The sequence below is a fragment of the Podarcis raffonei genome, chromosome Z (assembly GCF_027172205.1).
Source record: "Podarcis raffonei isolate rPodRaf1 chromosome Z, rPodRaf1.pri, whole genome shotgun sequence".
NCBI classification, from domain to species: Eukaryota; Metazoa; Chordata; class Lepidosauria; order Squamata; family Lacertidae; genus Podarcis; species Podarcis raffonei.
In genome coordinates, this window is record NC_070621.1 from 43206534 (window position 1) to 43226821 (window position 20288).

The following is a 20288-nucleotide window of genomic DNA, read 5'->3' on the forward strand; positions in this document are numbered from 1 at the left end:
TCCTGCAGCAGGCATGCTCAGCTACCCCTCTGGGAGCTCAATCCCACAGAAAGCTGTGATGGCCACCAACTTGGATGCTTTTATGCAGGAAAGGCTATCAATGGCCACTAAGCATGATGGCTATGCTCTACCTCCACAGTCAGTGGCAGTAACCTTTGTGAATAGTAGTTGCTGGAAGATGCAGGAATGGAATACAGAATGCTCCTGTTTCCACAGGCCTCTGGTTGGCCACTGTGAGAACAGGATGATCGACTAGACAGGCCAATGTGGCCTCATCCAGCAGGCACTTCTTATGTCCTTACGTTGTTCAAGGGTAGAAATTGTGAGAAGGCATCTTCCAAAGCAATCCCACCCCGCAAATAGCTTTGGAGCCTTCTTGCCTCTAGCCTAGCCCTCACCCCTTTTCCTGTTCCCGCTGGAGTCTTCTTTTGCTTGCCATGCCTGTGGGCTCTCTTCCGGCCAACAGTGCCAATGACAGATCTTAAAAACTTGGGGTCAGTGAGATTCGGCAATCGCAGCACCGTGCGCCTGCTGGACTCCTGAGCGGAGCGGGTTGTGTCTTGCTCCTCTTGTTGTAGGGTGAAATGTGAGGAGTGTTGCAAGCCAGTGCAGAGGCAGAAGGTCTGGCTGAGATGGTAGAGCACGGCTTCTCTGTCAGGGGCTTCTTCCTAACCCAGTGGAACACCAGTATCATACGCCTCTTAGATGGGTTGGACATGCTGAAGAAGATGCTGGAGGCCCAAAGACCAGGGTGACTTCAAAGCGGAGGAAGCAGCAGGCAGTTCCCTATCAATGGTGCCAAATCCAAGCAAATGTTAGCTCTAGTCCTGTTAAATCGATCCAGCAATTATGAACGTTAAAAAAGGGATTAATTCCTCAGGCAGTATGAAAAGACTTTCTGTGGCTTTTTAACAGATGGGAGCCCCCAACTACTGCCACTGTTGACAGCCTGTTGCCCCTTCACTCTGCTTGAATGGGTTATGTCACAATGGTTCCTTCATCAGGTGTTTGTGAGCATGAAAATGCTGTTGGGAGTTTCAGCAATGAAGGCTCAGGCATAACATACTGTTTGAAAGTCTGAACATTTCCTCTTTTTTTATTTAACAGAATTTATATACCACTTTTATAATTTACCGTATTTTTCGCTCTATAAGATGCACCAGACCACAAGATGCACCTAGTTTTTGGAGGAGAAAAATAAGAAAAAAAATATTCTGAATCTCAGAAGCCAGAACAGCAAGAGGGATCACTGCGCAATGAAAGCAGCAATCCCTCTTGCTGTTCTGGCTTCTGGGATAGCTGCGCAGCCTGCATTCGCTCCATAAGATGCACACACATTTCCCCTTACTTTTTAGGAGGGAAAAAGTGAGTCTTATAGAGCAAAAAATACGGCATATACAAATATACAAATTATTAGGAGAATAAGTTAAAAATATACTGTAGTTTATTCACTTATAGGCTAGTTTTCATACTTTATTCCTTCTTATACTTCTATCCCTCCTTTCCTCCACAGAGCATACACACTTCAGCCTCCACCTTCTCCATTTTATCCTGACAGCAATATTGGGAGCTAGGGCCATAGCTCAGTGGTAGAACAACTGCTTAGCATGCAGAAGGCATCAGGTCAGTCCCCAGCATCTCCTGGTGGGACTGGGAGCGCTCCCTCTGCGCTTCGGAGGCTTCACGTTGCTATCGCTGATGCCAAGGAGCCTGCATTCGCTCCATAGGACGCACACACATTTCCCCTTAATTTTGGAGGGGGGAAAGTGCGTCCTATAGAGCAAAAAATACGGTACATCACAAGGCAAGTCTGAGGCAAGAAGCAAGAAAAGGCAGTTGGTGTCTCTTAACTGAACATAACGGAACCCACTGAAGGGAGGGGCTGATTCCGGAACAAAACACAGAAGCCCCACCTACCAGATACCAAACATTCTACTATTCAAATTAGGCCCCAGTGTTTTCCTTACAATGACACACCACAGTTTCCAGTGCATTTTCCTGTCGCTATCCTTATTGGGAAAAGCCTGATTGTTCTTGCTTTACGTGTGCTTCAAAAGGCCAGGTTTTCTTTTATATAAAAAGGCATGAAAAATCCATATTTAAATTGTGCACACTTCCTGCTTATGTCCACATTTTCTGCTTCTCCTAAAACATGCATTTTGGGGGCATAGTTTTACCCTATTATATGCGTTTTGGGGTGCATGGCTTAGGAACCAAAACTGCATCAGCAAGTTCAAAGTGTGTGTCTGACCGATAGCTGCGTTCTGATATGCATATAAGTCTAAAAGCAATGAATTATGTCAGTTTGCTTTAAATTTACACTTAAAGAATCAAAGTGTCAGGACCAGGGGATGTGGTGGGACAGTGATGGGAGAATTCCTCCTCTTCAATTCCACTCCATTCACGTATTGTACACAGGTATGTAGTTGTCCAAGGTTGAAGACCTATTACTATTTTTGCAGAAGGGTTACAGCATGGCCCCTGTCACCAGAGTACCCCCCACAATTATTTCTATGAATTTTCCAAATAATTACAAATCAAACAAAATTACTTTAACACAATTTCTTAAAATCAGGTTTCCCACTCCTGTTTCAAACATACACCAATCATTTCCTCCCTTAGCCGCATCATTTCTTATTTAGTGTCCAGTTGCCATCCTTCACTTGCATCCTGTCACCAAAGTTGTACAGCTGCCTAACTAACATGAACAGGGTTTTTTGTTTTGCCACTGAGAAGTCTTCTCCCTCTTTGTGCTAACTGGAGCCAGCCAGAATGAAAGGACGTGAGTGAGCCAATGAGGATTGGTTGCGAGGGTCAGTTTGGAGAAAGCACATAGGAAGAACAGAGAGGAGCTGCTCCATATGCTTCACAGCTGAACATTTAGGAGCACTGAAAACACAAGGTGCTTCAGTTTCATGAGAACAATGTGCAAGTTCTGTTACATACAATGGAACTTAAAGGAAAACAACTTAATCTACTCTGAAATAAGATACTGGAGCACTCCAAATCATTTTTTCCCATGTACATCCACAGAAAATAGTAGATCGAGCTGAAAGGCAACACATGGAGAACTGCGCTGATTGTTGTAATGCCCCTTTAATTGTTATTAAAGCACATGGATAAGACTATTCTGTAATCTTAGAATGGTGTGTTGCTGTGGCAGTGTGTGTAGGTATGAGTGGGGCATCGCTGTGACTATCATGATGGAACCCTGCACTTCTGAATTTGTCACAAATTGTACTTTGGGTTCCTTTGTACCAGCATTATCATGTCTATTGAGTTTTAGGCTATTAAAGTGTGATCTGTCTTGAATTCACAGGATTATATACTGATTGTATATTGAAATCCAGGTGAGCTGCTGCCAATCAGTGTAGACAATACTAAGGTAGATAGGCCAAAGATCTTAGTGTTAGGCAACTTTCTATACTCCTAGATTTAAATGAGAGAAAATGGGTAGTAAATAAAACACAGATGGCAAGATATCTAGATTTCTACAAAGGGGTGAGTAGATGAGGCATTGATCAACTGCAGTGTAAAATTCAGGATTACAAACAAAGATATGCTTTCATAAAAATTTTATTTTCCTTTTTTTAATAATTCAATGTGCTGGCAGTATAATTAATCCCTCTATGAGAGACATGAATGTACCAGTTCAACCAATATTATATTATACAGAGACAATTGCATTTAAAAACAACAAACAACATTGAAAATGTTTGTACAGAAAGTATTACTTTTTAGAAAGAAAGAAGAGAAATGTAAACAGAAGTGGATAATCTGTGCAACACATTGGTAATGCAAAGGAAACAAGCAGGATACTCCCCCCCCCTTTACATAGAAAGAAAAAGAAAAGTAGCTTCAGAACTATACAACATTTCAGCAATTGCCAGACATGTTAACAGTTATTGTTTTTTATCTGTACGAAAACATCTTAACTTATACTTAAAACTTTACAGGGATAACATGCTTGTTCTGAACAAAGACACATTGTGGAATTTCAGAGATCATGGAGCAGGTGGTTTCTACACATAAAAGGCGTCTATTTTGTATGAAATGCATGCTAGAAGAGGAGAGACCTCTCTCTCCTCCCTGCTCTGCCCAAGTCAATTATCATTTAATTTCAGTGGGTAGATAGCTAAATGTGGAAAATAAATATGACTTTGGTTAGCTGGAGGACCAAGAGGTCTTCGTGTTGCTATTTCTCTATCCAGTAACTAGAACACAGCATACACAATTAATCCAGATGACAACTGGAGTTACGTTTACATATATATATATATATGCACACAAAATGAATATTCAAGCCTTTTTTCTGTTTGGCACTTGAGAAGCACAGGTGCAAAAATCTCACTATTAGCCAGACAAATCCCAACACCTCTAGAGGAAAGACAGAACAGCTCCAAAGAGGAAAGTTCTCTTTTGTCTGCCTTAACTGCTTTTCCTGTGACTTTATATATAAAACATAAATGGGATTCCTACCTCGCTGTGATTCAGACTGAACTGATCTCTCCCTCCAAGCCTGCCAAAGGTGAAACACATCCAACACTGCATAAATTGGCTTTCTGTTGATTTCAACTTGAGCTAGGTCTGATGAATGTGGTATAGTCCTCTGATCTGATTATACCTCCTCAGAACTCCTGAGAAGGTTGGAAGCTAATGGGAAGAAAATGTGTAGGGCATGATTTTGTGTGGGAATGCATTCAAATGAGCCACCCCAAAGTGAAATATGAGATCTTAAGATGTTCCTTCAAGTACATATGAATGTGTGTGTGTAACTCCAATCCTTGCTTTCATGCATTCAAGGATTCTGGGTGAGGGTGACCTGGGAGGAAGGTCAGCAGGTACAACCTTGATATCCCTCTCCACAGTCCCATTGGCACCCGAACAGGACTACGCTGGCAAGAGAGAAATATACCATGTCAATAACAGTATTGGCCCTAAGTTCTCTACATAAACAGGTCCTCGTATACTAAAACCAGATTGCATTGCTACAGTTTGTCTTGCTACATGTAAATAAATAGATGGCAGAGAGATGGGTTTTAATTTAACTTTCTTTCATGCACGTCTTTTGTATGGTGAATTTCACCCTGCCCCAACCATAGTATTCAGTCACTTAATCCCACTCTCTCACCTGCAATCTGAGTGGCACAGTCTAGTAACCATTTCACCATAGGATGAACAAATTTGCTGAGAGAGCTTCTAGCTAAATAGGAATGAGAAATGCCAGAAATCAGAACCTGCTTCTTCAGTTATTTAAAACATTCTAAAAACTGGTGGGCTTTGAAAACACACCTCCCACTTCACATGGAGGATGGAACAAGCTTGTTTTTTTCCTGCTCTGGAGGGTAGGACTCAAAGCAATGGATTCAAGTTACAAGAAAAGAGATCTTGACTAAGCATCAGGAAGAACTTTTGGACTGGAAGAGCTGACATAGAATCATAGAGTTGTAGAGCTGGAAGGGACCACGAGGATCATCTAGTCCAGGCATAGGCAAACTCGGCCCTCCAGATGTTTTGAGACTACAACTCCCATCAACCCTATCTAACAGGACCAGTGGTCAGGGATGATGGGAGTTGTAGTCCCAAAACATCTGCAGGACCGAGTTTGCCTATGCCTGAATTCTAGTCCAACCTCCTACTGTGTCTAGCTCCTCCCCAGAACAAAAAGAGACAAGGTGTTGGAGTCTCAGATTGCTTGGGAAGGACCTTGGGGAAGGAGGAGGCTTAGGAAGCTGTGGGAAGATAGGGACCTTCAGTCCTCACAACAGTCTTGTTGGGACAAACTCAACTGGGAAGATTTTCTATGCTCACTAGGCCTGACCTCCTGAGCATTTTGTTTCTTTGAATAAAGAGTTCACTGATGCTGTGTGAGTTTATTACTGGCCTGCTCCTGGCACCTGCCCCTGACATAATCACATGAGAATCTCTGAAGCACTGAGAAGCTGGCCACTTCACCCAATACAATAAATCCACAGGTCAAGAAATCAATGGGTTTAAAATACGAGAGAAATGAATGGAGTTTTCTTAATTGGAACCCATAGTTTGGTTTGTTGACCAACCCCTTTCTACAAATCTTCAAAAGCCTGGAGATATTTGTATTATGGAATAATTTATATTCCATTTGGTCATCTGCCTTGCCTGGCACCATTGCCCTCTTTGCTTAGTGAATACCAACAACAGGGCACTAAATTGCAAGGCCTGCAAAACAAATCAAAGAGGCCATTGCATCTATATTCCTCCCCCAACAAGTCTCAAGTGAATGAATGAAGATTGTCCAGAAGTGACACTGGATGAATCCAATGTGGACTCCAGGGAGAGCATGGCTGGTAGTCTCAGCACACTTGCTTGGAAGCATGTCCCTTTGAAATCTGTGGGATTTTAAATCTAAGTAAATGTGTTAAGACTGGGGACAACTTTCACCAGCGGAAAGCCTCCAGCCTATGATTCAGTGTGATAGTTTATTGGGGACTCGGTGGTGCTCATGCCTGAACATTTTTGTTCAGTGCCCACATGATGTAGTATCCATTAAAATGTCATCCTGTATTATTTTCTCATTTAATCTAGGTTTACCATTACTGCAAAAGATCAAATAACTAAACAAATGAAAAACACAGGAAGACTAAATCCAGAGGCAGTGGGAAGTGGTGGAATAGGCAAAGCACCAATTCTCACAATAAACTGTCACGTGGAAGCAACTGATGTTTGTCTTCATGGTGAGTTCACACATGCACACTCAGCCATTTTGTGGATCACAAACTCAAGTGTTGGCCTGTAAAATAGAGTGAAAATTGAAGCAATATGGGAGCCCCTTACTTTTTTTCTCTTTCTCAGAAAACAACAGCTAGGGCCCCCGATTTGGCTCTGGTCTGCTGCATGGGGAAAGAGGCATTTTTGTTTAACTCTTTGCTCCCACATCGATTCCCTGACTTAAAACTGCTCGTTGAAGTTTAGGCCCAGGTTATCTGAAAAACCATATCTTCCCATACAAACCTGCCTGGGTTCTGAGACTTTGGATGAATTTACACATAAGAAAAGAGGGGGGTGGGGACCATGGAAAAATCGCATTGAAAATTTGTCTGCTCTCCAGCACCATCTGGTGTTGCATATTTATAACGCATTCAAAGCATTTATTTTTTTTACTAATGTAGCTGAGTCCCTGCAGGAAAGACTCTTCTCTCAGTCCCTCACAGACAGGTTTGGTGAGGATGCAGCAGCAGGCCCTATTGGTGGCTGTTCCCAGACAACTTTGGAACTCCCTCCGTAGAGAAGCTAGACTTTCCCCTCCCTCCTTGCTGTCCTTCTGTTGGCAAGCAAAGATTCTTTTGTTTCAGCAGTCATTTGGGAACTGACTGCTTTTGAAGGAAAGGGCTTTTAATAGTGCTGTGACGTTTTTATTGTATTTTAATATATTTATTTTTAATTATTGCTTTAATTCTATTAGAGGTTGATTACTTTGTAACAATGATTTTTAAACTTTTTTAATGCTTTTTGTGGCCTATAGCCTATAGGAATACGTTCTGCACACTAATGAAGTTATGGACATTTACCTTCAGTAAGGTAAAGCTGGCAAAAAAGGGAAACTGTGCAGTCTTGAGGCCGTTTTCCCCCCTTGCATGGCATATATTGGCAAAGCTTCAGAGCAAAGGCTATATACCGCGTCTGATTTACACTTTCACAATTGACAGAAACTGCCATTCATTCGAAGAAAAAGAAGGCATGAGGGTGAATTCCACTTGGTTTGATGGGCCAATAATTCAAAGTAGTACCCTCCATCAATATTCCCAATGAATTTTGCTGTAAGGTGAATGAGAACTTTTATTTGAGTCAGGGTAGGTTTCAAGGTTGCCACCTTCCTCCCCTTCTTTTTAAATGATCCCTGCTCTTGTGCTTTTAAAGCAGGCATAGGCAAACTCCAGCCCTCCAGATGTTTGGGACTACAATTCCCATCATCCCTGACCACTGGTCCTGTTAGCTAGGGATGATGGGAATTGTAGTCCTAAACATCTGGAGCTCTGGAGTTTTCCTATGCCTGTTTTAAAGCATCCTAACTTTCAGAAATGTAGGAAATTAAGCACCTCATCCAGTGCAGAAAGAAAAAGGCCTGGTTTGGATGTAACACTATGGCATAGTGTTACGTGCACAAGCCTTGAGCTCTTGTGTTCTCCCTCTTCTCTTCAAGTGTGGCCACGAGGAAGGAATTGGACACTTTCACTTCTATTTTCAATTAACAACAGTTTATTGTTATGTCCAAACACTAATCTGTGCTTACAGACATAGGGGTGTACTGAATGCTAGTCCTACTTAGAGTAGACCTGCTGACATTAATGGGTACAACTAATTTAAGCACGCTTAAGTAGAACCTTAGTGATAAACTATGATTAGTTAAAAATGGAAGACAAAGCTTCTAATCTCTTCCTAGTCGTGCTGGGCGAAGAGAAATGAAGGAAGAATGCAGTTGTTTGAGATTTGTGCTAATAATGCTTAATAATATTTTACTGTTGCATCCGAAGTTAGCCAAAGGCTCAGTTCGGACATCACACCAAACCATATATTGTGGTAACCAAAATGATGGCACAAATTTCGAAGTCATGCAAACCATAATTTAGAGTTCCTGTTTTCCTTCTGCACAACACTCCCATATCTAGTGTAGCAGATCATGCAGATGGAGCAACTGTTGTAACTAAGGTTTGACAATTCAGACATCATACCAGACCATGGTTTGTAATCACCACAGGTTGCAAACCTACTTCAAACCATGTTTCTTGTGGCAAATTCTAAAGATCTGAGGGCAGACTGCAGGGTGGCTTCCTAGGTCTAAGAAACACTCTCTGCAGCCCATGCTGGGCTTCAAACTGAGGGCAGGGTTCACACATTCATGCATATCACTTGATGACTGCAATATCAAGTGACCACTTTTTTGTGAATGGTCACCATAGATATTAATAGCACCAGTAGGAATTTAATATGACCTAAGATGCCAATTTTTTATGACATAAGTTCATACAGCTGCCTGTATGATTCTTCAAACATCACCTAAAAGTGTGTGTGTGTGTGTAGCACATCTTGCTGATCCTCACTCCATGTGTGTTTATCAATATCTGTGAAGATAACCACTGTACACACAACCAAGGGGTCTACATTGGAAAGGTCCCAAAGTTGTGCACACAAGCAGAGATGGGGAACCTGTTTCAGTCTGAAGGCTACATACCCTTGTGAGACACCTCCAGGAGTGGGATGCATGCCAGTAGTGGGCTGGGCCAGAGGCAAAAGTGGGTGGTGCCAGAGACCAAAATGGATTGAGCAATGGATATGTCTTTGACTACTGAACCACAGGTTACATTTGAGCCACACACAGAGCTCTCCATCCCTTACACAGGCAGAGTTATTATCACAGTTCAAGGACACATTCCAGCCCGGCAAAAGCTTTTATGGATAGTGCAGGGGATTGCTAAGGGAGAGGGCATGTGGCTTGGGGATTTGTTGGGACTTGGAAAGTGGTCTGACAGAAAGGCTAACAGATGCTGAGATTTCACCACCTTGGTATAAAGCCCATGAGTGAATGCTTTGGTACAAACATAGGCTTTTTCCCCCCATAAGGAGTATTCCCACCTTGCATTCAACAAGTGAACCCAAGAACACAGATTTTTGAGCTGTACTATTATATTCCACTATTCACATGTAATGTTCAATGAGTATACAGTCTGTGCACTTGTGCACAATAGCAGAGCAGCAGGTATGTCAGCATGTACACTTTCCCCACACAAACACTAATACATGTGTAGAGACAGCGTGTGCCTGTGTTCAGGGTAACGTATGGACAAGCCTATAGATTGCAACAGATGCATGACAGGTAAGTGGTTCTGCCTTTCTCTCTGCACACCTTCCATGTAATATGTGAAACTTCCTCTGGGGCAGAATTATCAAGTACAGAGAAATCAAGAGATGCATGTTTGTTAATGTGTGTGTGTGTGTGTGTGTGTGTACCAGACCTAGGATGCACACCACTGAAAAATTAGACAGGCTCCCCTATCCTGCCTCGGTAACAGATATGTGGTTACAGGCTAAATTTGGAGACAGGCATCCATTTACTTGATGTTACAGGGAACGAAACCAACACCGTGATCTCACTGAGTGGTTACAGATAACCCTTTGAAAAATGTCTTCTCTTTACGATAGGATTTCAAGTCGTAAATATCAAGTACACTGTGGTCTAGGATTTCTGTTCGCATTACACTAACAAGGAGGAACAATGCACTTAATTGGGCCAAACAGGCCAGTCAAAATCAACTGGCAAGGACCTAATGAAGAGGGTGAGAAACTCTGGTTACCTTCGCCCTTTCATAACTTTATTATCAGGGACGGCCCAAGATGTTTCTCCACTTAAGACAAAACAGAAAATGCTGCCGCCCTCACTGCTGTCGCCGCCTGAGGCAATGTGGGGAAGCCCTGGCATGCTGAAGGTGATGCAGGGGAATGAAGGAGACCACAGAGGAGCAAGCAGCAGCTGTGCTCCCCTCTTCGCAGGCAACACACAGATGACAAGCAAAGGTGGTGGCAATCAGGACGTTCCTGGGGCTCCAGGATCTGCTGATCCTCCCAGCTGCCCCCCACACTGCCGCCTTAGGCAACTCCCTCATTGAGTCTCATGGGTGTGCCTGCCGGCCTTGCTTTATACAACAACAAAAATGTCTCTTTGTTCAGAAAATAACAATCACCTTTATAGGTACAACTTGCTCTTGATTCTGTGATTCCGAAGTCAGATTTCTGATCTCCTTATAGAACACATATAAGCTGGCTAGTGCGCCATCATAGGGCAAACTGGCCCCAATCTAGAGATGCATATAGGCTTCAGTTTATTGTGAAGCCCCTGATGGTTGGCAAGAGAAGGGGTTTTCTGCACTGAGTTCACCCTCCTCCGTTATAGGGTAGGAGGGATGGGTGGGGGGCAGGAGGAAGCACAAACACAGCAGATGATCTCTGGATCAGAGCTGGAAACACAAAACAATGGATGGAGGTGCAGAGTCATCTTTCAAGCTGTAGCCTCAGAATAGTGGAAGGGGAACTATCTGTGGGTACCAGTTTTTGCACACAGAATGACACTTGCTGGGTTTGGATATTGATGTTCTCTGTTCCTTAGACTCATCCAACATTATGCAGTATTTATTTCCCAATTGTGGGATCAGTTATGTGGTTTTACAGAGCAGAAATGCTCTGTTATGTGGATTTTTAAAAGCCCCTATTAACAGATGTCAATATAACGTTTTAAAAATAATAACGTAAATCAGGTTTAGAACTTGATCTGGGATAATATTAAGAATGTTCTTATCACACTTATGCAAGGCTTGTTTTCAAATCCTAGCCATGTAAGCCTAGTTACCAAGCAGTAGAGGATATTATAGGATTATATAAGAGAATGTAGCTGTAATTAACTGTCCTCTTAATTATCTAATACATATAGAAACTTATTCCGGAGAGATGTCACAGAATGATATTTACATCAACATGGGATCAGTGAATTGTAAAATTTACAGTTAAAGTCATGAGGACTGCAGTGGAATGCAATACAGTTTATTAATTAGTATAACAAATTAGCTCTGTTTTGATGATCCGCACTATTTGAAAAAATAATAACTTGATTAAAATCAATGTTGAAAGAAAGAGTGGAAATGAATTATTTAGGGGATGATAATTTTATTTATATTTTTATTATTTAATTTTAAAACCCTCGAGGCAGTTAACAAAAAATTAAATTACGTTACTCTGTTCTGAAGTGATATGGAACACATTGGTCCAAATTTGTGACACTTGTGAGCCCTGTTTAATTTGTGGACAAAGATTTAACATCAGTCTGTCTGGAAAACATCACCCTCTGAGCTTGAAACCCTCTCCCCCCTACTCCATGTGTATGTATGAATCTCTGTAGTTATCTACTAGTAAAGGAAGAACATTCTGCAGGTACCCAGGAGAAATTCAGTTCTTCTTACTGCTTATTTCCCAGTCTATAGCTCTGGTACTGAAAACAGATGCTAGGGTGGCGAGCTGGCAAGTAGATGAGGAGGTTTGCTGAGCATGGCATCACAGTGAGCCAGCCCACTAGCCTTAGACGCCAGTATCAAGATAGGCAGTAGAAGCTGGACAATTAGGATTGAAAGGGAAACTGCTCCATGAACCTCAATCTGTCCTTGACCAACTCCCACTTGCCTCCCTTCTTACTTTTAGCCAGTTCCTGGGATGGGAATTGTCTGTCAATGCTTCTGGCTCTGTCCCTGTACCTCCCTACCAGTCCTCATGGGCACCAGCCACCACTGCAGAGAGCAATGGTGTCATCATGCTTGTCTCTAAAGGCTGGCATGTAAGCCTATCAAGGTGGAACCCATACATTCCACTGGTCCCCTTCTCCATAACCTTGTCCCAGCAGCAGCCAAAAGTATGCACCCATATCGATCCTTGGTCATCCTATAGGCTGGTGGAGAAATAAATGGTTCAGGTAGGAAGCCATACATCCAGTTCCTCCCAGACGCCCCCCCTCCCCAATTCATGGTATCTAGATAAGCCATACAGGCAGCCAGATACCCTTCAGTTCAAAATATAATCGCATAGTCTAAAATGGATGTTAAACCTGCATCGTGTTGCAATGTTAAAATTTCAAATCAAGTAAACATAATTGCTTGGGCATTAATAGAAATATCTCCCCAAGCCCATTGTGATCTCAGTGTGTGTGTGTGTGTGTGTGTGTGTGTGTGTGTGTGTGTGTGTAAATCTGTATAAGGCATTTCATGTTTTGGTTCTTGAGGATTGATTTTAGCAATGACTTTTGGCCAAAAACTGGAACCAGGACTAAACTGAACAGCTCTCAGTCTACATCCAAAGGGAAATACTGAATTGCATGGGTTGAACTGCTACACGTTTATTTTTGTTTAGATTCAAGACATTTTCACAAAAATGTATATATCTTCAACAAAGTGCAATACTGCAGGGAACTGCCCATTCCATAAAGCACGTTATGGAAGGCAAGAGTGGCAGAATTCAAGAGATGCAAGGCAAAAATAATAATAAAAAAGAGGAAGAATCCATACTGATTAAACCAGAACAAACAAATACCCTGCTCAGCATCTATATTTTCAATTTATAGTGAATTCCACTTCTAACAGATAATTTTGTTTTGTTTTAAAGAAGGCAAAAAAAGGCAAAAAAGAAAAAAAATCTCTATGAATACAGTCCCAGAAAAGAGTGGCTTTCCATCAGTGATCACCTGTGTGCCGGTGGAGGTAACAGGATGGAGCTGTGATGGACAGGATGGCAGTGACTACGACAAGTGTGCTTCAATGCGAAGCCAATGGAGTCCTTGCCGAACGTAACGGACCAGGTGGGTCATACTGCTGTGTTGCGATAATGGAGCTATCACCAAGTCCAGCTCTGTGAAGAACTCTGCAAAATAAAAACAAAAATAAGGAAGTGGACTCCTATCTGGGATAACTGAACAAATGCATTCACAAAGTATTATGATTATTTATTAAATCTGTATACTACCCTTCCTCCAAAGATCACAGGGCAGTTTACAACATAATACAGGAGGAGAATACAAAATCCATAACAAAACAAAACAACAACAACAACACACACACCAATGTTAGCTGTGTCCATTAACTTTAATGGGTCTCCTCTGTGTAGGCTAGTATCAATGCTTTTTTCCAGTGTATCAGTCATGATTTGCAGAACTGAGTGGGCTACACTTTTAAGGAGTCAAAAGATGGGGCTTATTAGAGTAACAAAGGTGGCTTGTTACAAAATATGCAATTTGGGATTTTCAGAAGCTTATTATTTCTGCACTTACTTTAGGAATAATAATAGCTGGTTATGGTTTCTCTCTACTGGCTAAGCACCTGAGCTGCTTTGACTCAATTCCAAGCAAAATTGCTTGCGGGGGAAGAGAACCTGGTGATCTTTTAACATTCAGAGCATGAGGTAGAAAACAAAAACGTATGTACAACCAATATATAACAACAAACAAACAAACAAACAAACAAACAAACAAACAAACAAATACATAAATACATAAATAATAGTACCAAGGGAACAAATAAAAGGTAAAACAAGTTATGCAGTTGACTAGGAAGTTGTGATTCTCACATTCCTCCCCACATTTCTGACTTGCCATTCGAATCACCACGTGTAAGCATATATGCAATCTCATGTTGCTTTACTTAGCACAGTGGGAGGGTGTGGCTGCTCTTTGCTTGCCTCCTGGTTCATCCACTACAGGCTGGTGCAAATGCACCAGTGGAACCAAGCCAGCTCTGTTGTCTGTGCGTTTATTCTGTGCCAATCTCCTGTCACCTCTCCCTCCAGGTAAGCTGCTGTGATGCCTTTGGCAGGAGACCAGGTAAGCGCTTGCCCCTCTTCCCCAGCAGCTGCCCCTCTTAGCATGTCAGCCTTCCTCAACCAGATGCCTTTCAGATGCTTTGGAATGCTGTTCCCATCAGCCCCAGTCAAAATATCTAGAGGGAACCAAGTTGAGGAACACTAGCACAGATGCACTGGGAATCTACATTAGTTTGCTGGCACAAATAAATTCTATCGGTTTTTAGGGAGTCTCAAAAATGCAGAACTACCCATCGTGATTTGTTATAATTCCAAAGTTGTCTGAACCATTTCCAACCTGGTTTGAATGACACAACATGGTAAACCACAGCCAATGTATGAATGGTTACAAGGTGTAACCTGGGTTGACTCCCACCTTTTGCCACACAGACGCGCGCGCGCGCGCGCGCGCACACACACACACACACACACACACACACACAGAGCTTGCAAAAAAATGTGCCCTGAAATGCAGGTGAATTGCAGCAATGACTTTAAAAAATAAATATATTGCAAGCTGCTGTGGAAATGTGGCAGACCAAATACTAAAATTAGAAAAAACGAGAAGCTGAAATTGGCTGATCCACCTTCCCTATGAGAGTGTGAACCTGGGACCTTCTTTAGGCAAAGGTTGTGCTCTATCACTGAGTTACAGTTGGTTGCTGCTTTCCAAGTCCAAACATCAGTCATGCTCCTGCAGCTCCCTTCAAAGAAGCATCAGCCATCCATTTTCCCCCCTCACCTACGCTTGTCAGTGTCAACAACGGTGAAGAGTCTGCTTTAATCTGAATCCACTAGATGAGTCATGGACTCAAGGCAAACAGAACGACCTGGCTTTCAGCAAATTTGTCATAAGAGGCAGCTCCACATGAACACCATTAGTGTTGTAGATGCAATGTCCGCCCCCCCCCCCAAATTGACTTTTAAGCAAGCTGCAAAAGGCCAAAGCTGAGATATCATTCACAGTCTCAAATGTGGACCTCATTTGCTCAGCTCCCACTTGTCGGTACTTGGAACTCAGCATTCACACAGCTCAGCTGTGCCTAATTATGTTTGTCAGAAGAGTCCTTCAAATGTCACTCTTGCATTTTGTTCCCTACTTCAAAATAAATGTATAGAGCACCAATTATGGTTAACCAACTTTAGTCATACTCAGTCTGTTGAAATCAATGGACTTACTCAGTGTTATTTTAATGGAAAAAGGTGCCAGAGCTCACCACAAATGTTCCCCTTGTTCTCTTATGACGTCAATGGTGCCCACCTGAGAGGTGCTCAGTTCTGGCAGATAGAAACCCCTGGGCTTACTTAAGTCCATTTCTTTCAGTGGGTCTACTTTGAGTATGGTCACCTGCACAACATTCTTGAAAGGTGGTACAGGCAACTCTTAGCTTAAGTAGGGGTTATGTTCTGGATACAGCGAGTAAAGTCAAGATTGTGTATAGTCAAAACACACTGGATTCAATGGTGCGTGAGAGTGCCAAAGTCTCTCCCCCCTCCGACATCCACCCCCTTTTAATTTTTAAAGATTTTTTTGCTGTGTGTAAAGCTGAACGTGAGCAGGTTACCTGTGCATAAGTTGCAAGCTACCTTTACAGAAATGTATTAAATAGAAATAGGTAGGGAGCCCACCAGATGGTTCCTTTTCTACAGCCCCCCCAAACTTGGAACTGGTTCTTGTGAGGACTAGAAATATCCTTTCATTTAAACAATAGAAAGGGAAGTGGACTTTCTGTGGTTCCTGCATATAGGGCCTTGGGAAAGAATGTAATAAGCAACTACCACCAGAGACATTCACATTCTTTAGATCAGAGAAAGCATGGAAACAGTGTGAGGCACCTTTGTTTTCTCTCGCCAGCTTGTCAGCCATGTCCCAGTGCTCATAGCTTCGCAGGATGTTGTTGGTGATGTTGACGTGGCTGGCCGCCATTTGGTGGATGCGCTGGGGAATGCTTACGTTCCCTGACGAGGAGGATCCTGAAGCACCCGTGGCATTCCCAACTGAGCCAATGGGTGATGGGCTCAGAGACACGGGAGATGGTGTTCCTGTGCTCCTGGGAAAAGGGAAAGAGAATGAGGTTCCACCTTACGGGAAATTTCCTAGATGTTGACTTGGGCAGAGTTTGCTGAAACGCTTTGTGTTAGGTACTGCAAGCTGGTCTTTTGAGACAAACGAGGCACCTCTGTCCCATCAGTCTGCCTTCAGCCACTTGAAACTTGCCTGCCTTCTTCCTTGAAAAGGGAGTGGCCTTGGCTATCAGCTTCCCCCTCCTTAGTTTTCAGTGCTGCCCCTTGCAGAACTCAGCAGGAAGGAGGCTGTGGACATAATTACTGGCTCTGGCACTACCTACTGTTAGGCTCCCACCCTTCTGTCCCCACCGGTCTCAGGAGAGAACCAGCCACCACTGGAATTAAGAAGTGGAGGAGAATCAAACATTCACTAGAGAGGTATATTGGATCACACCTGTAAGAAGCTTTATGAAAGGGGCTGGAGGTGAATGGATGCGCCTCCAGCCCTTTGAAGGAAACATATGCCAAGACCCTCGCAGGATGCCGGCCAGCCAGCTGAACAAGGCAATTCACAACACAGATCAAGGAATATGTGCCACCAGCAATGGTCTGTACAATCTCTGTGACCAAATATGAATTTGCCTTGTTGCCATGGGAACCTCAGGGAAGAAGATTTCTTCCTCCCCCGCCCCAATGAAAGCAGTGGGGGCTTCCCCACTTTTTGCTTAGCACTCTAGCATGAAACCAACAGCAAAGGAAATGCAGAATGCAAACAAGCCTTTAGCTGCAGATTCTTCCTGTTGTAAGGAATGGAAGCTGGACTCTTTCAACTCATCTGGGCTATGGTCTTAACACCCATTCCCTCCCCTGCTTGTTTGTAACAGAGAATGCTAAACACCTCACCAGACTACAATTTCAAGCATTCATTGGGATAAGACATGGCAGAAGCTGACATAAGGCTAAATTTGTCCATCTAGCCCAGCTATTGCAAGGACAGGGAACTTTTGACCCTTCTTATGTTGTGGGACTCCAAGTCCCTTCAGCCTCAGCCGACATGGCTGATGGTCAGGAATGATGGGTGTTGTAGTCAGACAACTTCTGGAGGGCTGAAGGATTTCAGGCAAAGTTCCAATGAGAGAATTTTGGTAACTGGGGATGACTGAAAACAACAATATACATACATTTACTTTTTAAAAAACCCTATTCATGCTATGAACACTATTTTTCAGATTGCTCAGTTAAGAAAGAATCAAGTTAATCAAGCCATACAACTCCCAAGATTCCCAACATAAACTCATCATGAGCTGTAAGGCTGTGGCTAATTTGCATATCTTATTAACATCATTACAATGTTTGACAATTAATCTGCTGGTTCCCCCACCCGCAACACCACTGTTAGTATTTGTCTATTCCTAATATTAAAAAAATTGTGCTTCTCCCCAAAGCCACAGCTTACCTCTCAAAGCTGCTGTATAAGCTGGTAGTATTATTACTATTATATTTTTAGAAATTATCCTAGCAATGCACTAACATTATTGTATAATGTTGCAAATGGACAGTTCTAAAGTTATCTATACACAATGAGAAACACTTTTGCTTCATTTTTGTAGGGACGGTACCCCAGTTGCAACTTTAGCTTACCTAGAATTAAACAAACTGGGTATAGATTTTGCATTAAGGTTGCAGGAAAAATGTGTGTGTGTTGTGGGGTGTGTGTGTGTTGGGGGAGTAGGTAGTAATTGCCACCATTTTGCAGGGAACAGCAGAAATAAATATATTTCATAGCTACAATGATTTTCCAACCTGCTGTTAGAAAACACTCAATGTGCATTATCGGCTTACTATCAAAGTATTTGGTGGAATGAACTAGGACTATTTGCTACAAAATCCAGCCCCTCTGCATAGTAAACAATGCACCATTTTGGAAAGCTCCCTATACAGGAAGGGCCATAGCTCGGTGGAAGAGCATCTGCTTTGCAAACCTAAGTTCCCAAGTTCAGTCCCCTGTATTTCCAGATAGTGCTGGGAGAGTCTCTTGCCCAAAATCCTGCAGAGCAAATGCCAGTCAGTATATAGACAATACTGAGCTGGAAGAACCATGGTCTGACTCAGCATAAGGCAGGTTCCTATGTCCCTAAAGAGCACTGGGGTAAGCACAACTAAAAATACTTCTATAGATGCCCTTAAGAACTTCTGTGGCAGCTTGTTTCTATTTGGCACCGATTCATCTGGGCAGTGTTTTACAAGAAGCTGTGCTTTAAGTTACCTACTTAGAGCTAAGCTAATGCTCTCATATGGATTTTCTTCTAATTCTAACACCAGCAATTAGGAAACATCTGCCAGCTGAAAGGCCCACTGTGGGGCCTGCCCTTGCAGTGTTGTGCACTCAAAGAGAGCTCAATAAATTCTGGTTTCTGGGAATACAATTAACACCCTAAACGTAAACATTTTGGGGCATATGCAAAATCCCAAACACCTGTGAAACACAGCCATGACGTCAATACTGTCTAATGTTTATTGTTTGCTTTGGTTTAGATATAATAGGTTTTATTGTCATGGTTTTCCCCAAAATGACTTGGAATTTGGTGCAGATATTGAGAATTTCTGGTTAGAATTCTTTGCCGCTCCCCCTTCATAGAATTACAACCCCCACATTTCTCTATGGCAGGTGTGGAGAACCTTTCCAGCACAGGGACCACATTCCCCAAGAATCATAGAAACCTTGAGTAGGAAGGGACCCCAAGGGACATCTAGTCCAACTCTCTCCCATGCAGGAATCCTTTTGCCCAATGTGGGACTTGAACCCTGAGATAAACAGTCTCATGTGCTATCAAATGAGCTAAGCAACCTTCTGGGGAATCATCTGCAAACAAAGCATATGTGCTAACACTTAGCTGCAGTTGTCTAGTGCATGGGCGTAGCCAAGGGCGGGGAGGGGGCAGCTGCCACCCCAACAATAGGAATACTTAACTGACCAACCACGTCGGTTCTGCCCCCCAAAAGTCCTGCCGTCCCTAACAAAAATCCTGGCTACACCCATGGTCTAGTGGCAAATTCAGAAGTTCTGGGTCCTGTCATGACAGCTACAGCCACACTCATTTTAGTTTAGACAACTTTCTAAGATTATTCAATAATATATATATGTTACATTGCAACCATCAATGCAGATCTCAGTGTGTTGCTTTTCAGCTAGGTCTGTTATTTTCTGTACACGTACATGGGCAAATTATTTGGAGTGCTCCAGTATCTTGATTTAAGTTACGTGTTCCATAAAGTTGCATTCTACGTAACAGAACTTGCACACCATTCTCTTGAAATGGAAGCGCCCCCCCCCCGTGTTTTAAGTGTTCCTAAATGCTTAGCTTTGGAGCATGCAGGGGCTAAACAACACCCCTTTGATGTAAACTGCAGAAATAATAATGGGTCTTCAACCCGCTGTGGTCCCTTCTCCACTGTGCCTTCTGCTACACCCTAGTTGGATGCTACTCTGCTTAACTAGGAACAAGGGAAATCTTTCATATACACAGAAGACCAGCCCATCAATGACTGAAAAATAACAACCAATTCACGCCATATATTAGTTCTCCTTTCTGTTCACAAGCAGCACCTGCCCTGAGCAACCTGTGACTCACGAAATCAAATGGCAAGTTATCAACAAGGCTGGTTAGTGACAACTCTTCCCGTTTCCGTCGCAGCCGGACAACAGAAAAGAAGGTTTTATTAAGCTCCTGGTTGGCAACACCTGATGGGCTATTGGTTCAGTTCAGTTTGGTGGGTCTCAAGGTACACAGGCCTGGTCCACAGCATGTGCATGAGTTAGAAATGCAAGCCTGATTGATACTATATTGGTTGCAGATTTGTTACCACACAAAGTTCAATGGGCTACTGTTGGTATATAAAGCCCTTAACAAGTTTGAGAC

At 42.7% G+C, this 20288-nt stretch overlaps 1 protein-coding gene across 5 annotated transcripts in view; it reads right to left on the reverse strand.

Annotated features, from left to right (window-relative positions):
* Positions 1–9591: 9591 nt before the first annotated feature.
* AFF2 (ALF transcription elongation factor 2) overlaps positions 9592–20288 on the reverse strand; it is a 388341-nt gene continuing 377644 nt past the window's right edge. For all 5 annotated transcript variants that reach the window (XM_053374951.1, XM_053374950.1, XM_053374952.1 and 2 more), the window contains 2 exons: positions 16198–16412; positions 9592–13428 (listed from right to left, as the gene is read on the reverse strand). In XM_053374951.1, the coding sequence (XP_053230926.1) occupies positions 13307–13428; positions 16198–16412 (337 nt within the window). In that variant the 3' untranslated portion in view covers positions 9592–13306. The remainder of the gene's footprint in view (positions 13429–16197; positions 16413–20288) is intronic.